Genomic DNA, 16,495 nt, shown 5'->3' on the forward strand with positions numbered 1-16,495 from the left:
CTGCGGTCAACACTGTCCCCATCTCAAGTGCTGAGTGTGAGAGGGGCTTTTCCCAGATGAACTTAATCTGTACAGCAAACAGGGCGTCTCTTCTCCCCTCTGCCATCTCCTCCCTACTCTTCCTTTGCCTTGTCGGCCCGCCGCTTACCCGGTTCAACCCCTTTCCATACGTGAGGTCATGGATTGCAAAAGGAAATAGAACTGCACTGGAAACTAGGTGTAGAGAAAGAAGCAGGGGAATGGAGGCCCGGGGCTCTATGGATGCTGTATGGGCCGTTTTGGACAAATAGGCTAATGACGGTAGTAAGAAATCACAATTATTCCATGCTGTGTTTGTGTTTTTTATTGATTATTGGGTGGTCATCATTGCAATATATAGCCTACTATATATGGTTTAATTTCCATTAAGTAGCCTGTTGCTGTTTATGTGGTCACATGATGGAGTGTTTGTCTCATCCAGTGTTTTTTTTTTTGTTAATTTAATTGTCCGATGGATAATTGCTGCTTGTGAAAACGATTGTTGCAGTGTATTTTTTTATTTACATTTTGCACCCATGCAGTGCATGTTATGAAATTAAAATAAACATTGCCCTGAAGTACACACAGCATTGTTTAGTTTTTTTTTGTCAGAGACCTACGTAGGCAGTGTTATTTTTTTTGTTCCGTTACCCCCCCCCTTGTTGCTTAACATATGTTAAAAATATAAAAACTCCACATTAAGATTTTTTATAGGCAGTATGTTGTTAACTGAGTGTGTGTGTGTGTGCGCTCATTTGTGTAGATTTCTGCTCGAGAGGCTGCGCGAGCGTCAACAGTGTAACCTTACCGTCAGTAATATAGTCAACAACACTGACAGTTATGCAGCGCAATATGAAAGAGTTCGTCTTAGGTTTAACAACCTATGAAACTAATAATTAACAATATGAAACTAAAACGACATAAGCTTAATTTATAGCTATTTAGAGGTGGATAAACGCACTTTGGAGGTGGGTAAACGCTATTTCCGAATATTGGGAGGTGCGTAAACGGTGTTTACGTGCGTTTAGCCTCCACTACATCCCTGATCCCCACATAGCAAAGCCATAACATAGCGAGGGAGAAGAACTAAGTTACATGAAACAGTCCAACTACATATTTTACACCACTGACAATGGAAAAGTCACTACTCGCGGTGTTTATGGCTAGCTTCTAGCTTTCTGCTGCTGTAGCGCTGTTTGTTCGCTGTCGGCTACGGGAGAAACATGACGCCACAATATGTCGACCTTCATAGAAGGGGGTGCCCGCGGTTATGTAGATATAAATGTCTCATTCTAAGGTAATAAAAACATTACGGTTTATTAACTAAGTTCTTTATACACCACTGAAAACATAGGATGTCATATTGCATTTCTGTTAATAGAAACTCAATCATTTTACACATTGCACCTTTAATGCTAGATGTTTTGATAGAAATTACAGACATGGCATCTGAGGACTATTTCTCATATTTCTCTGTTATTTCGCTTTATTTCCAGATTCAATCATAGGCTCGATCTTACATAGTAGAGCACAGTCTTCAAAAACGGTGCTTTAAATATCTTGACAAACTCAAAGATGTAAAACACATTTATATGTATTCTAATGTACTGAATATTGCTTGCTTATTTTGCTCAAGATAAGGATTTATTAAGTCCACATGTCATGCAATTTAGAAACTATGCTTCGTTCTAACCACAGCTCGAGAGCTGTCGCTCCAACCACACAACTTTGCGATGCTGTTTGCGAATGTTCGTTGGAACGATGGTTTCGGGAAAGACTGACTCGTTGAACTATGCTGATAACGACGGAACTTGCGACCATAGTTGGCTAACGATGCTTTCGGGAAACACACCCCTGCTCGACTGATAGCTGGATAGATAAATAAATAATGTATCAGGGTTATTTTAGTATTGTTTAATTTATAATTTGAATTAGATTGTTTAAATTTTCTTTTTTAATCTGTCTCTTTTGTTAACTTTCAACCATTTCTGTCCTGATTTCTTTAAGGTGAGGGTCTATGGGAGGGTAAATGTATCGGGAGGGTAAATGTATCGGGGGAGGGGGGGAGGGGTTCAGATCTTTTGATCTCATGGACAAAATAAGCTTGTGTAATTGCCATGAACGCACACAGAGACGACAGAAAACCATACGGAGAGCATCAGCTTTCATTTCTGCTCCGACAGAGCCAAACTTCAGGTCTTCAGGTCAACAAAGTTTAAATCCCGTCTAGCTAGCGTGCTTCCCATGATCATTACGCATTAGGTCAGTAGGCGGAGAGTAGACAGTCTTTTGTGGCTGTTCGAACACACTTGACCACGTGAGCGTCTACACTTCGAAAGCAATCGTGTCGAATGCGGCTTCAACTACCTCTGGAAGTGGTCGAAAGTGGACAAGCTTAAAACGTTTTAGACCCCGTTTACACCTATTTAGCGTCGTCCACTTGTGATCCGATCGACCAAAACGCATTTTAATACCATAAACAGGGCCTTTATTGAATCTGCTAAATTACAAAAAAAAAGTGAGTGAACCAATTCACTATAATAAATCAGACTTTCCAATATGGGAGTGAGATGTTTAGACTAAACTGACTTACTAGAATGAATCGTTGTATTATACATGATTCATGATTGTATGGACCACTTTTATTATATGTTTATGTTGCTTTGCATCCCTTGTGAAGCTTTACAACCCCAGACCTCAGTGAAAGGCAAAATTATATTTTTTTGGGTGAACTGTCCCTTTAAATCAAACAACACCACTGCATAGGTAAGCCGTGCAGATTAAATATTAACATTGGAATCACAGCGGTCCGAAGTCATAACAGAACATCTATCACAGCACAATTTAGCCCATTCTCCTCATCTCTGACAGCTTATATTCTGAGTAGGGGTGTAACGATATTTGAACCGAACCGAAAAACCGCGATACACCACCCACGATTCGTATCGCGATATTCTCACGCCGAACCGAACACGCCCCGCCCCCTGCTGCCCCGCTCCAGCCCCGGCTTATTGCACCTCATGTGTTATGTGTACACAACGAATACAGGGCTGTTGCCTAACCACCATTAACCACATATAATCGCAATAAGCTCAGTGTTTTGTTACTTTTGATAATAAGCAAGGTGTAATCTTTCAAATTATGTCTATTTGATCACGAAATGCAAACAAAAAAATGCCGTTTTGGCGCTCTTAGATGTGGCGTGACAGATATCACTGTATGCATGCGGCAGCGCGGAGCGCGATCATCTCTTCCTCAGTTACAGAATAAACATGAATGGACAACCGAAGGTATGTTGAAAGATACAGTATACTTACTGAAAGGCATCATAACTCGTGTAAACACTCAATCAGTGTTTCAACAGCGGAAATACGTCAATAAAACGCTTAGTTTTTCACATAGCTTTATATTTACCTCAGGCAAGTCATTCAGTGTCCACAGCTTGCTGGTTTGCTAACTCTTTCACTAAATAAATGCTATTAGCCTATATATTATATTTTACTTAACCTGTTTATGATATCTTGATTATTTAATGTATGTTTAAAATAGTTGTCATGAAAATAACAGCAACTGTGTAAATTATTATATAACATTAACAAATTAGAGTAAAAACATGTTAATGCAAAAATTGCCTTATGTGCAGTTTACATGTTTTCATACAATTTGTTATTTGAGTGTTGATTATTATTATATCATTTAGGCTAAAAGTCTAGGCTCTGTTGTTAAGCTGTAATGTTATAGTAATGTGCAAGTAAGGGCTGTAGTTTACAGCATTAGCAGATAATTTTGTTATCCTTGAGAAACGTTTACTTGTAATGGAATTAATTTAAAGACAAGGACACAATTTGTTCATTAAAGCACTGTTTAATAAAATATAAAAGCAATTTTAGCTTTCTAAACCCCCCCACCCCACCGAAATGAACCGAACCGAACCGAACCGAGACCTCAAAACCGTGGGATGAACCGAACCGTCAGGTTTGTGTATCGTTACACCCCTAATTCTGAGTGTAATATCCTCATGTTGATGCAGTTAAGCTTTGCCTATATTTATTAATGCATGAATTCACATGAATCTCTCAGCTTCCATGACTAGATGCAGAGTAACAATGTGGGGAATTATGCTACCACAGATTGGTACACAAACAGTGGGCACTGCAAGCTTGGCAGAATATTCTCTGGAGGAAGAGAGATAGATCAGTGTGTGAACAAACTTCAGCTGAGTCAGTGTAAACAAACACAAATTACAAGAGGGTGAGCCATGGTGACACTGCCTTCATTTCTAACATAAGACTCCGACGAGATTTGCAAGGGTAAACAAAAAACACTGAGTAAAGGGGTTTGCTATTTTCTAATTTCAACATTGTTCTTCTTTTTTTAGTTGTTTTTAGCTGCTGAAAAAAAACACGGCAAAGAACACTTCCCACATTCACACAGTTAAAGGTGTATTTTTCAGTTTTTCATTACCTAATTTTGAGCAACATGACATGACAAAACAAGCCCTCACAAGATCAATGTTCCCATTATAATCAATAAGCATGTTCTTTTTCTTTCACTATCATGGTGTAAAGGAGTATCTTTTTTCAGCAGCGTAGTCAACTTCATTGATTATAATGGGAGTTTTCAAGTCTAGCCATTTAGTGCTGGCTTAGACTGCAAACCTACAGATTTGACAGCTTTGTTGATTATAATCAGAGCATTCTACCATAGGTTTGTCGCAATGCTTGATCACGGTCTATAATTTATAAAAAATTAATTTGAAAAAAATAAAATAAAATAGTTTTGATGCTGCTAGGAGAACCGATGTTAGATATACACCCAAAAATGAAAATTTGCTGCTAATTTACCCATCCTCAGGCCATCCAAAATCTAGAACAGTAAATAAGAAAAAAACATGGTCCTTGGTGATTCATATGATGCAAGTCAATGGCTTCTGTCACTTTGGGAGTAAAAAAAAACAAAAACAAAAAAACATATACAGGCATATAACAATTAATACCACTGAAATCCACAAAGAATCCACAGCCTCTGCAAACTGTTAGTCAGTTTGTTTGATTTTATGTATACCTGTCAAAGGCCTGAACATGGTAGCTTATATGACATAGGTAGTCATTATACAAGAGCTAAAAATTCACGAAGTGAACTCCACTGCATGCTAGAATAATAAACTACTAAGTAGTTAAACAAATATTTCAAATGCAGCTACAATCTTAAACCGGGTCTTCCGGCAGGCCTCACCTGTATAGAGGGTGCATACTTTTCTTTCCGACTTCATCCATTAAACTTTTTTATTGTTGACATACAAGAAAGGCAGTTCAACAGATGTTTTGGAAAATCTCACCCTCAACTTCGCAGTCTAACTAAATAACACTCTTGTGAAATCTAGCCGTAAGTTATACAAAATGTTCAAAATCTATTTCTGTATGTCTATAGCCCTCTGAAGCAGAATAAGAATTTAGCAGTAAGCATCTGTGTGGGAAGCATCCACACTGCTCGCAACCCTTCCGACAGATGTCAAAGTCAGAGCTGTTTGAATAGATAAACATATGTTGAGACTGAGAGTTGGAAACACATGCATGCTGTTCTCATTTACATAACAAGATGAATTAGAAGTACAAAGGCTTTACCAGTAAGCTGAGGCATCTTAGGCTGACATTCTTTTTCTGCACATTTCCTCAGTTTCTTGTAGGAAAAGTCAACATAAGAATTCAATCACTCATTGATTCAATTCAATGCATTTTACTTAAAGCTGCAGTCCGGCATTTTTCCTCTTTGTCGCCATCTCTGTTTGAAATCTGTAATTGCAGTTATTCGCGGAATTATTAACTTTGCGTGAGTTGCACATCGGCATGAAACAGCGCGGATGAACACAATGTTTTGAGACTGCGAGTCTGTCAGTCACCGCGCCGATGTGGAAACTGGCATTCAGAATCACACATTCTACTTTTGGAAGTAGGCCTACATTATGACCATGACAACATACGAATTTTCATCGGAAAATGTCATCTGAACAAGTAAGTAACATCCACATCAACTAAGGGGGGAAAGCCTTGCAGTAAATCGTGCTGATTAAATATAACGATCGCGTCAAACCTTTCAAATTATACTTTGTTCTCAAATTATCAACATCAGCATTGTGACTACATTTAATGTGTATTATGATTACCCTGTAGTTCAGTTTCTATTTCTGTGCAGTCTAATTTCTAATTGTCATACCAATAAATTAATGTTTCTTTACTGGTTTTCTTTGAGAAAAAAGAAAAGAAAAAAAAAACACGTATCTGTAATCCGATGCATATTTAAAACTATATATAATTTCGGAGGAGGCCGGTTTGGTTTGCTTGGAGTAGAGGTGAATTGCTCCCTCTCATAGCTAGCACAAAATATTTACCATAATAGCTAAACGAATAAAGACAGGATCAACTCCGTAACTGTGTGAATTAAGCGAACAAGTGTGCTACTGTTACACGATTGAACTATTGAAATGTCTTACCTGTCCTAAAAGAAAAAAAGCCGTCTCTGCGTCCGTTTTGAACCGATGTTTATCCTTGTTTTCGCGTGGGCCAGTTGCAGTCTCTTTTTTCTCTAACGTTACCCACTCCGAAGTCCGAATTATTTGGGGTTTTACAAGTGGTGAATGTCCAGTTGTCACTGGTGATTGTCGTTTGAACCTTTCTGGATCCGCCATAAGTTTAATTATTTAATGCTGTGAGAAAAGGCTAAAAATGTCCACCTCCAACATCCTCACGCAATATAGCCGACTAGCCGGGACGCCTTCTTTATGTGTACAGGTGTGAAGTAATGACGCAAAGACATGCTCGAATTTCCCGCGGAAATCCACCAGTACCACTGGAATTAAAATCATTATTACAAGCTAACCGTTTTGAATCGGGCAAAAGCAAGCAGATATTTTTGAACACTGGCTGGTTATGTTTTTTTTAATTATTATTATTTTGGATAATTTTTAACCCAAAAAAGTTACGGACAGCAGCTTTAACCTTTAAAAGTGGCCTTTCCATCATTTTTCTGTCAGCAAGGTGCAGGCAGACGATGAAGCAGCAGAAGATGATGATTCAAAACACAGAGTTTAATAAAAATCCCAAAAGTAATCTATAGACGGCTTAGAACAAACACAACTAACACTGATGCTAACATAAATATGACCGGGCAAATGAACACTGAAAAGGCTGCAACTTAAATACAAAGCAAATGAGGGAAATAATGACAAACACCTGATAAATCGCTTTCAAAGAGCTTTGAGTGCAGAGAAAAGCACTAAATAAATGTAATGAATTATTATTATTATAAATGAATCTCCATGACATCTAAAGAGTGGCGGGAAACTGAACAAAGGAACACATGAGACTGAAAATAACCAATGAAAAGTCCATTTAAATGAAACTAAATACAGACCTGTGACAATTCGCCTTTGGCTAAGCCACACCCTAGAATGTAGATTGACCAATCACAGCGCAGCCAAGAACGAGCTCCCACAGAGGTCCGACACTTTTTCACAAAGTGTCGGACCTCTATAGACTACTCTTAATTCTTCAGTAATATAAAGTAAAATGTGATGTCATTGCATTAAATAGTGCATAGACTACTATAGAACAATTCTGTTTAAAACAATAGTGGATTTAACATAACATTTTTAAAAGGTATATTTTTAATGTAACCTTCACTCTCTACACACTTTGGTCAATTCAAGAATAATTCAAGCAATTGTATATTGTTAATCTGATAGCATTAAAAGTGCAGTTTTGTCTCTTTTTGTATTGTTCAAGTGGTTGAGGTTGATATGGGATTTAGAAAGTAATTAGTAATGAATTATTCTTCTATAGTAGACCAATACTTTCTAGAGATAGTAATTATTACATTTATCTAATTACACTGTTGAAGATTTCATTTGTAGTTAGTAATTAATAACTATTTTAGAGTAACTTACCCAACTGTTATAATATCAGAGGTGAAAGTGGAAGAACAGTATGTTATTCAACCTAATTTTAATTTTCATGTAGGTGCAATCCTGCAGGCATTAAAAGCAGCTGAAAATGAAATATAAAAAATACAATTCAATCAGGTAAGGCTTGAGCATATCATGGATGTAGGGTACCTGACTTTACAAACATTTGACATATTAAATAACTAAATAGCATCCAGCATGCAGCAGCATTTTTGACATAGGTCTAATTAACACAATTAAATGTTCATTCTCATTTGACTTCTACTAAGCCAACAGAAAGAAGGAAGAGGCTCACAAAGATGGAGATGAAGATGTAGAGGAGATGAAGATGGAGATGCAGAGAAGATGGAGATGAAGATGCAGACAGGAGATGGAGATGAAGATGCAGAGGAGATGAAGATGGAGAGGAGATGGAGATGAAGATGCAGAGGAGATGGAGATGGAGATGAAGATGCAGAGGAGATGGAGATGAAGATGCAGAGGAGATGAAGATGGAGAGGAGATGGAGATGAAGATGCAGAGGAGATGAAGATGGAGAGGAGATGGAGATGAAGATGGAGAGGAGATGCAGAGGAGATGGAGATGGCCCTGAGCCTGAATGCTGGAAGGCCAATGGCTGAGGGAATTCCTGGAGGGACTTCATCAGAGCCAGCCACTCCCGAAGATTCAAGTGCCTTCATAAAATGTATAAGGGGTCTACATATGTGTTATTTTTTATATAGGCTGTTTTTGATATTTCCACATATTTTACTTTGGGTTGGGTTTTTTGTTGCTCCCAACCGATTCTGGTGGTAATATCTGTCTTTTGGAGCCTCCTGTCCCAACAGAACCCCAGACAGTTGTAAGTAGCCTACTCAATACACCAGGCAGAAATTATGACAAATAGTATTATAAAATGTGCTCAATCAAATGCTCATCTTCACAGGACGATGGGGATGAAGAAACCACATAGAGGCCAACTAGGAAATGTTAAAGGAGTCATAATGTAGTATTAACTTTGATACCCACGCTCTATTATAGTCATTTCATGCCCTTCTAAAAAAGAAAAATTGGAAAAAAATAAACAGAGAGCTCGTTTGACCCTTATTTCTGAATGCATTATTGTCTCGCGAGATCTGATGCGAGGTTTTGGCTGTCGTGGACGGTCATTTTAATAATGAAAATGAAGGGCGCGTTGATTGGTGGCAGGAAGGAGGGGGCTTGACACCGCAGGTAACTTCAGCATATCATTCCAAAAAGAGATCATGGCGCAAGTTGTTAATGAACCCGACCTGGCCGCGACCTACGGGATTCAACCGTATATGTTTGAGCCAGACTCTGAACCAGAGCTGGAAACGGAAGAGGAACAACAGTCAATTGAAGGACGTCTACATCAACATGTCTCTGAATGGTAAAGACAATTTTTTTGACTGAGACATACATTAACATCAGTAACGAGCTAAAACGTTTTTTGCTATTTTCTCCCACATAAGTTTAGCTTTAATTTAATGTAGATTACATTAACGGAGATGTAGTCTACTTTATTTTCAGCTTACAGTGGTTATAGAGATTAACGTTTGCTATAATGTGTTGTTTTTGCCTTTTTTGACGTTGTGGTTTTTTAGATATTTTAATAATTTTCATCTGCAGACATGTAACGTTATGTTTTTCTTTATGTTTATTAATTCTTGACTGTTTTTTAAATGTATCTATCCTTATCTATTATATAAAAAAATCAATACAATGATATGTTGTCATTGTTATATTGTATACGATTATATTAAATAATAGCTGTATCATTTTCTAGTCTGTTTAGTGGAAAGATGTGGCTAGCATTCGTAGAGTCCATTCCCCGTGTTTACATCACATACATTAACCGCATTAGTAGTTAGCTGCTATTTACACAAAATATAGTAATAAAAACACAGTCTTACCGTTTCAAATTCAGGCAAGTCCCTGATTGTTGGAATGGCACCTTTTTCCAAACGTAGCTTCGATGCCAACTTCGCCTGATATTGCCCCAAATTTGTAAAAGATTCTTTTGTGAAATGTTTAGCGCAGACACCTAACGTTGAGCAAGTTGAGATGGTTGTTGGAACAGCGTCATTGAAAATAAATTTCATCCACTTGTCCCTTGTAGTTTGGTCAGTTTTGGGTAAAGAAAAAACATTAGAATGTGGATTATGACAGTCAACCACAGAGCAACTCACGTGTGCACTACGTTTCTGCATCTTTCTTGACTGAATATGATGGGGAGAGGGGCAGGGCGGGCCTCCTCTGCGGTGTCCATATATGGTATGTATATCCGGCCCCGTCTTGACGTCAAGTCGGGGGAGAAATTGAAATCTCGTATTTGAGTGCGCGTGCACGTTGGCTAGTTTAAGAACCCTGGGGTAAACAAACGCTTCACTTTTGAATATCGGCATCCCGGCCAATGTATAATCGTTAGTCAATCATAACATACATTGATTCTCATGGAAAAGTGAAAATTGCACATTATGACTCCTTTAATATTATGTGTCTACACATCAAACAATCTACACATTCAAATTTCTTCACATTATTTATGTAGAGTAGCCTATAGAATCTAAGTTTATTTCTAAGTATAAACGGATATTCTTATCTCTCCCCCGTCCCTAGAGTGTGGAAGAACAGCAGGAGGAAGGTCCATCAACTTCTGGTACACAGATAAACACAGTTCAGTGATTTTCAGTGAATGCCACAGTTTAATTCTGTAGAATGTGTTTAGAACTACATGATGTAACTCTAATCTACTGTATTTTCAGTTGCCAGTTAAGAAGTTATATAGACTTCATCTTATTAAAAAAATTGGAGAAAAAAAAAAACAGCAATGAATAAATGTACCGAAAGAATGAATGAGGTGTTTAAACACCGCTTCCTCTTTAAAAAAGGGGAGGAGACCGAAATAAACTCTGGGTTTACGGAAGTAAACCTGCTCCCGACCAGGTTAGGTTCACAGAGTAAGTTACCATGGTAACTAACTCTGAGTATAAGTTACCTCTCTTTCAGAAACGGGCTTGACTTACCCTGCTTTCTCAGGTTTGACCTACCTCCCATTCTGAAACAGAAAACCCAGAGTTTCCCTCATTTCAGGGTTAACATACTCAGAGTTTTCACTTAACCTCCTTTCTGAAACAGGCCCCTGGTCTGTCAGCCTGTTGTCAGTCTCCTATCTGCTCCGCGATGTATTTTTCACTGCTTTTGAGAACATGGTGTGTGCGTGAGAGCGGCGTACCTTGACGGACATAGCGACAGTAACTAAGGGGGGCGGGGCTTAGCCAAAGGTGAATTATAGACAAGTTTCCTGAGTGAAATAGGCGGGCCGCCATTAGCCGTTCACTCTGCCAACGACTTCCGGTTGTGTCTGCCAAGCACTTCCGGTTAGCGAGTTAGCGTCTTTTACTGTCTTCTTTGGTTAGCGTGCAGAAAAGGTAAACTATGGATGGTGTTACACGCCGACACGGCTCCGGGACATATTGTGCTGTTCGCGGTTGTAACAACTCGTGGCGATTGCTGAATGTTTGGTCGGAGGGAGAATGTTTCGACCATCAACCATCTACAAGGCGCCAATGTGGATGTGCTCCCCCGTATGCGTTGTATGAGAAACCAAAAACAGATGTTGAATCTCGGAAGTGGCTAGCGGCTTTGAAGTTGAAGAATCCGCCCAAAAGACTGTTTGTTTGTTCTTATCACTTCATTAATAAAAAGCCCACAGAGGAAAACCCTTTCCCGGAACTTTTTTTGGGATACGAGCGACCTCCCCAGCAAAAGAGACGTAAACTCGACAGAAACACAAGTGACACGCAATCGGATGGTAAGTGTATCTTGATATTTTTCTGGTTAGCTAAAGTTTGCAGCATAAGTTCGACTGTTGATATATGTGTCTCTGTCCTGTGTTAGTAGGGTATATACATTTATAGTTGATGCTGTTTGTCTTTTAGAAGTGTGCATCGAGCCGAAGTTTAAAGATGCTGCAACACAATGGGAGGACCTAACAAAAACTGACCACAGCTACGCGGCAAAGTTGGACCACGTGAACAAATCGACGCAGACTGGGGTTCAGACTGTGGCTGATGATATGCTCCTGGATGATGATACCTCGCTGCTGTACACAGGACTGCGTCTATTATATTTTTTTACTTTGGTGAAAACAATGTTGCCATTTAGTAAACCATCATGTAGTATTCCTGTTGTTGACCAAATACTGATGACCCTCATGAAACTGAAACTGAACCTTGTGTTAGGGGATGTGGCAAAGCGCTTTAAAGTGTCTAAAGGTGAAGTAAGTAAGGTGATTGCTCACTGGATTGATACATTGGGTGAGCAGCTTGAGCCCATGGTTGCCTGGCTGCCAAGAAGTGTTATTCGTGCTAACATGCCACCATCCTTTAAAAAGAACCACCCCCAGACCACTTGCATCATCGATTGTGCTGAAACGGCTATTCAGAGAGCTACAAACCTTAACTGTAGGAGTGCCACTTTCAGTCATTACATGGGAACGAATACTGCCAAATATCTTGTTGCTGTGTCACCTCATGGGCTGATAATGTTTATATCAGAGGCCTATGCTGGTAAAAGCAGTGATAAGTTCATCACTATAAACAGTGGGTTTCTGGAGGCCCTAAGGCCTGGTGATGAGGTAATGGCTGACAGGGGTTTCACGATTCGAGATGTACTACATGAAAGGAAGGTGAAATTGAATATTCCTGCCTTTACCCACAAGCGTGGTCAATTGACCAATGAGGAGGTAACGCGCACTAGACGAGTGGCCAATGTCCGTATACATGTGGAGAGGGCAATCCGAAGACTTAAAGTCTTCAAAATTCTGTCCCAAACTGTCCCCATCTCCATGACCCCGAGGTTGGACAAGATTCTTATCATATGTGCTGCTTTAGCAAACATGAGGTCCAGACTCATCCGACTGCCACATGAGGTGTAAGTCCCTATGAAAAGTAAAACCTGGGTTACCTGCAGGTTTTTATTTATTTAAATTGTACATATTCCTTATATATATATATGGTAACACTTTATTTTAAGGATCAGAAATTAGACACTAATTCATGACTACTGCATTTGTAATGGCATACAAGTACATAACAAGTTACTTACAAATGCAGTTATTAGTCATTAATTAGTGTCTAATTTCTGATCCTTAACATAAAGTTACCATATATATATATATATATATATATATATATATATATATAAATTTCAGCTAGAAAACCTGCGTAAATTTATTGTTATTGTACCCTTTCTGGTGTTGTGATTTATTGATAAGGTTCACTTGCAAAAAGAGCAGTGTGAAAGCGAACTGTACCAAAAAAAAAAAAAAATTATTTGGTCCGGACCAAAGCAAGTGAACTATCGGACTTTCCTGGTGTGAATACACCCTAAGAAAAACTTGTGTGAGTGCTATTCTTTTTCTTGTATTGTAAATATTGACACATGACAATAAACAATTTGTTTTTTTGAGAAGAAATGAATTCATTTTTATTTATCCTATTCCATAACAAAGGGACAATTTCATTAACTCCTTAATGGCTGCATTTTTTTTTATAATTAAATAAAAACAAAGTAAATACAGGAAAAAATCTCAAAATATTACAAAAAGAAAAAGACTGGAAAAAAATAAATAATACATAAAATAAATAAATAAAGATAAATGATTAGTGACTGATATAAAAATAAATAAAAATAAAATTAATTAAATAAATCAGTTTGATAAAAATAAATAAAAGCTAGAAAGGATTTGTGACAACAGGGGACAAGGGGTTAAAAAAGGACTGACTAATCAACCCAGTACACATAAGCAGGTCATGCTGATTTTACAACATTCATGTATCTGGAGCACAACTCCAGCCTTCCATCATCGAAGTCATCGACAACTTTTGGCAACATGTGGGTGAAATAGAAGGAGTGCAGCCTTGAGATATGTCCCTCAACAAAGGTTTGGTCGTAGGGCACGTTGAGCTGCAGACATTCAGTGTTACTCCAAATCACCAACAAGGCTTGCCGTAGGCCTGTGCAGTGCATGCCCAGTTGCACCTGCATGTAATATCCCTTTGGCCCATTGAAGGACAGATGGAAGTCCCCTGTGGGCATGCGTTTGATCTCACTGCTTTTAGCAGCAAGTGCTTCAGTAAGGGACTGATTTTTGACTAAGACAGGGCACTTGATCTCCAGTAGTGTGTCTCTGTTCATGACACCATCCGGACTCGCAGCAAGCCATGGCTCACTCGGGCAAACCACAAAACCTTTCACATCGATGCCATGACCTTGGTCTTGCAGGTATTGCCTGGCGTGCTCTTCACCCTCTGCTCCTTGCCGGGTTGCCGCGTTACCGTGAAAGGTAGGATGGAGGTGTTCAGACAAGAATTTGTCTGGTGCTGTGGTAGCCCGAACTGGCACATTCTTGGCTGTGCTTGCGGTTATCCGTACCCGTCGCATGTCATGCCACAGTTGTTCCCTGCTCTGTTCTTTTGTGTGCTGCTCAATGTACATAAATTGGGTTGTGGTCATGTCAATGTATGTGGTGTAGAATGCCCTACATTTCTCACATTCAAGTTGTGTGTTGTGATCACCATGATGTAGGGGCAGTGGAGCTTTTGATGTCTCGGCAGACTGAGCAGGGAGGCTGGTGTTAAAAGTGAGCTGCATTAGTCCACTGCCAGGTGCAGTAAAAAGTGCCGCTATTGGTGTGGAGAGACAGTAATTTTGCCATTCTTCCAGTGTCTCATGGACTTTTACTTTGCGACTAGGTGTAGAGACTATGCTGGAGGAGGATGCCTGTGATGCTGGTTGGTATAGATTATTTCTGCTGTGTCTTCGGAAAGACACATCTCTGATTTTTTGCTGCCCAGTATTGCTTTTTGTCCCGGCATTCCAGCAATTCTGCACATCAGTGCAGGCAAGCCCTGTCTTCCCTTGCCTCACAGCATTTTCTACCTGCAGACAGATCACACACTTTTTAAATAATGGTTTGAGCATCACAGCACAATTGACTTCTTTTAGAGACAACATTTTATAAATCAAAATAACAAGGGTATGATGAAGGTAGAGCGTTTTTGTTACTTTTCAAAACAATTAATGAGCTGGGCCTGCAGCCATCAACATCAATGTTTAACGCCTTAATGCCTGCATTTATTTAGACATATAAAAAAATCTTGAAAAATATGAAAAGAATAATAAAATAAAAGAAAATATAATTAAATATTAAATAAATAAATAACATTTAATAAAGTGATAAATGATAAGTGAGTAATATAAAAAAAATGAGTAAAAGCAAATAGATAAATAAAATAAATCAGTTTGATAAAAATAAATAAAATAAACAAAAGCCAGAAAGGGTTTGTTGCAAATTTGCCCATTTCATACGGATTACACCGTTTTCTTTTGTTTTGATTTGTTCTGTTTAAAAGTATCGTTCCTAGTGTTTGTTTTATATTGGTCTGTGATTGGTTCACACACCAACCGCATTATATATCATTAGATAGGCTGAAGTAACATTTCTCCGTTTTGGGGTAAAATGCTATAGATTTGCACTCAAATACGGAAGGCTTATCATTCGCGGAAGTCAACACTGTCTACTCATTATTACGCAGATTAACACACGGATACATACAAACATCTTAATACAAGCATAAGATGGGCTAACGTACCTTCCAAAGCACGGCGGCTGCATGGCTACAGGAACGTCCAGGTCCGGCGATACAGGTACAGCCTGCTGTCTCCACATCTCCCGTCTTGGTAACCAAAATCCAGGCGTTATGCGCTGAATTGTTAACGGACTGGCTTGGTTGAACATCGGCCTTTAGGTAAATTAAACTGCCCATATCGTGTAAAAGTACACAGCCCACTTTGTCTGAATGGAGGTACTGAAACGCCTCTGAGCTTTTCAGGTTATTAATTGCATTCCCATCCACCGCCATGGAATCAATAAAATAAGAAAATATCTTGGATGTTGTGATGCTGGGCCATATCGACATGTTGTCCGCCCATGATGTTACCTTACTTGGATGCGGAATGGTCAAAACAGCATTTTTAATAAGATTTTCGGTCGAGTGTTGCCATTCCAAAGCCATGTTTACACTACTACTCAGCCAGTGCGGCTACGCCGGAAGTTCTTGGCAGAAACAGGAAGTAAACCGGAAGTGCCCGGGAAACTTGTCTATAGAACTTCAGATCATCTATAATTGACCGTTCGCAAAAGCCACGCCCCCTAGTTATTGTTGCTACGCCCGTCAAACAAATGGTCAAACACGACCAGCGCCACAGATTGCCATGACGGGAAGAGGTGCGTCAGTGACCTTTTTTGGAGCAATACCTCCGCGATATCCTCCAGATTGAGGCAAAAGGGGTTACAGTATGCAGTGGAGGGATATATTCAAAATATAAAAATACGCAATGAAGGAGACACGACTACAATCGAGGCTAATAATGCTCTCAAGCTGACAAGCTCTCAAACCGGTCTCAAGCGAAATCTGAGAAACCCCATGACCTGTAACGTTACCTCAAATG

At 39.1% G+C, this 16,495-nt stretch overlaps 1 protein-coding gene across 1 annotated transcript; it reads left to right on the forward strand.

Moving 5' to 3' along the window:
- The first annotated feature begins 11,272 nt into the window (after positions 1-11,272).
- On the forward strand, positions 11,273-12,943 carry LOC130072583 (uncharacterized). The gene is made up of 2 exons (XM_056237760.1): positions 11,273-11,792; positions 11,920-12,943. Exons 1-2 carry the CDS (start codon positions 11,417-11,419, stop codon positions 12,915-12,917), a joined length of 1,374 nt encoding a protein of 457 aa, XP_056093735.1. The 5' UTR covers positions 11,273-11,416; the 3' UTR covers positions 12,918-12,943.
- The last annotated feature ends 3,552 nt before the right edge of the window (positions 12,944-16,495 follow it).

Source organism: Rhinichthys klamathensis, unplaced genomic scaffold (genome assembly GCF_029890125.1).
Source record: "Rhinichthys klamathensis goyatoka isolate OS25496 unplaced genomic scaffold, OSU_Roscu_1.1 h1tg000497l_1, whole genome shotgun sequence".
Taxonomy (NCBI): domain Eukaryota; kingdom Metazoa; phylum Chordata; class Actinopteri; order Cypriniformes; family Leuciscidae; genus Rhinichthys; species Rhinichthys klamathensis.

Bases quoted from the DNA above. Each gene is read 5' to 3' on its own strand.
- LOC130072583 (XM_056237760.1), top strand. From the start codon at position 11,417: ATGGATGGTGTTACACGCCGACACGGCTCCGGGACATATTGTGCTGTT. The intron at 11,793-11,919 runs GTAAGTGTATCT...TTTGTCTTTTAG, and splicing joins AAGTGACACGCAATCGGATG to AAGTGTGCATCGAGCCGAAG.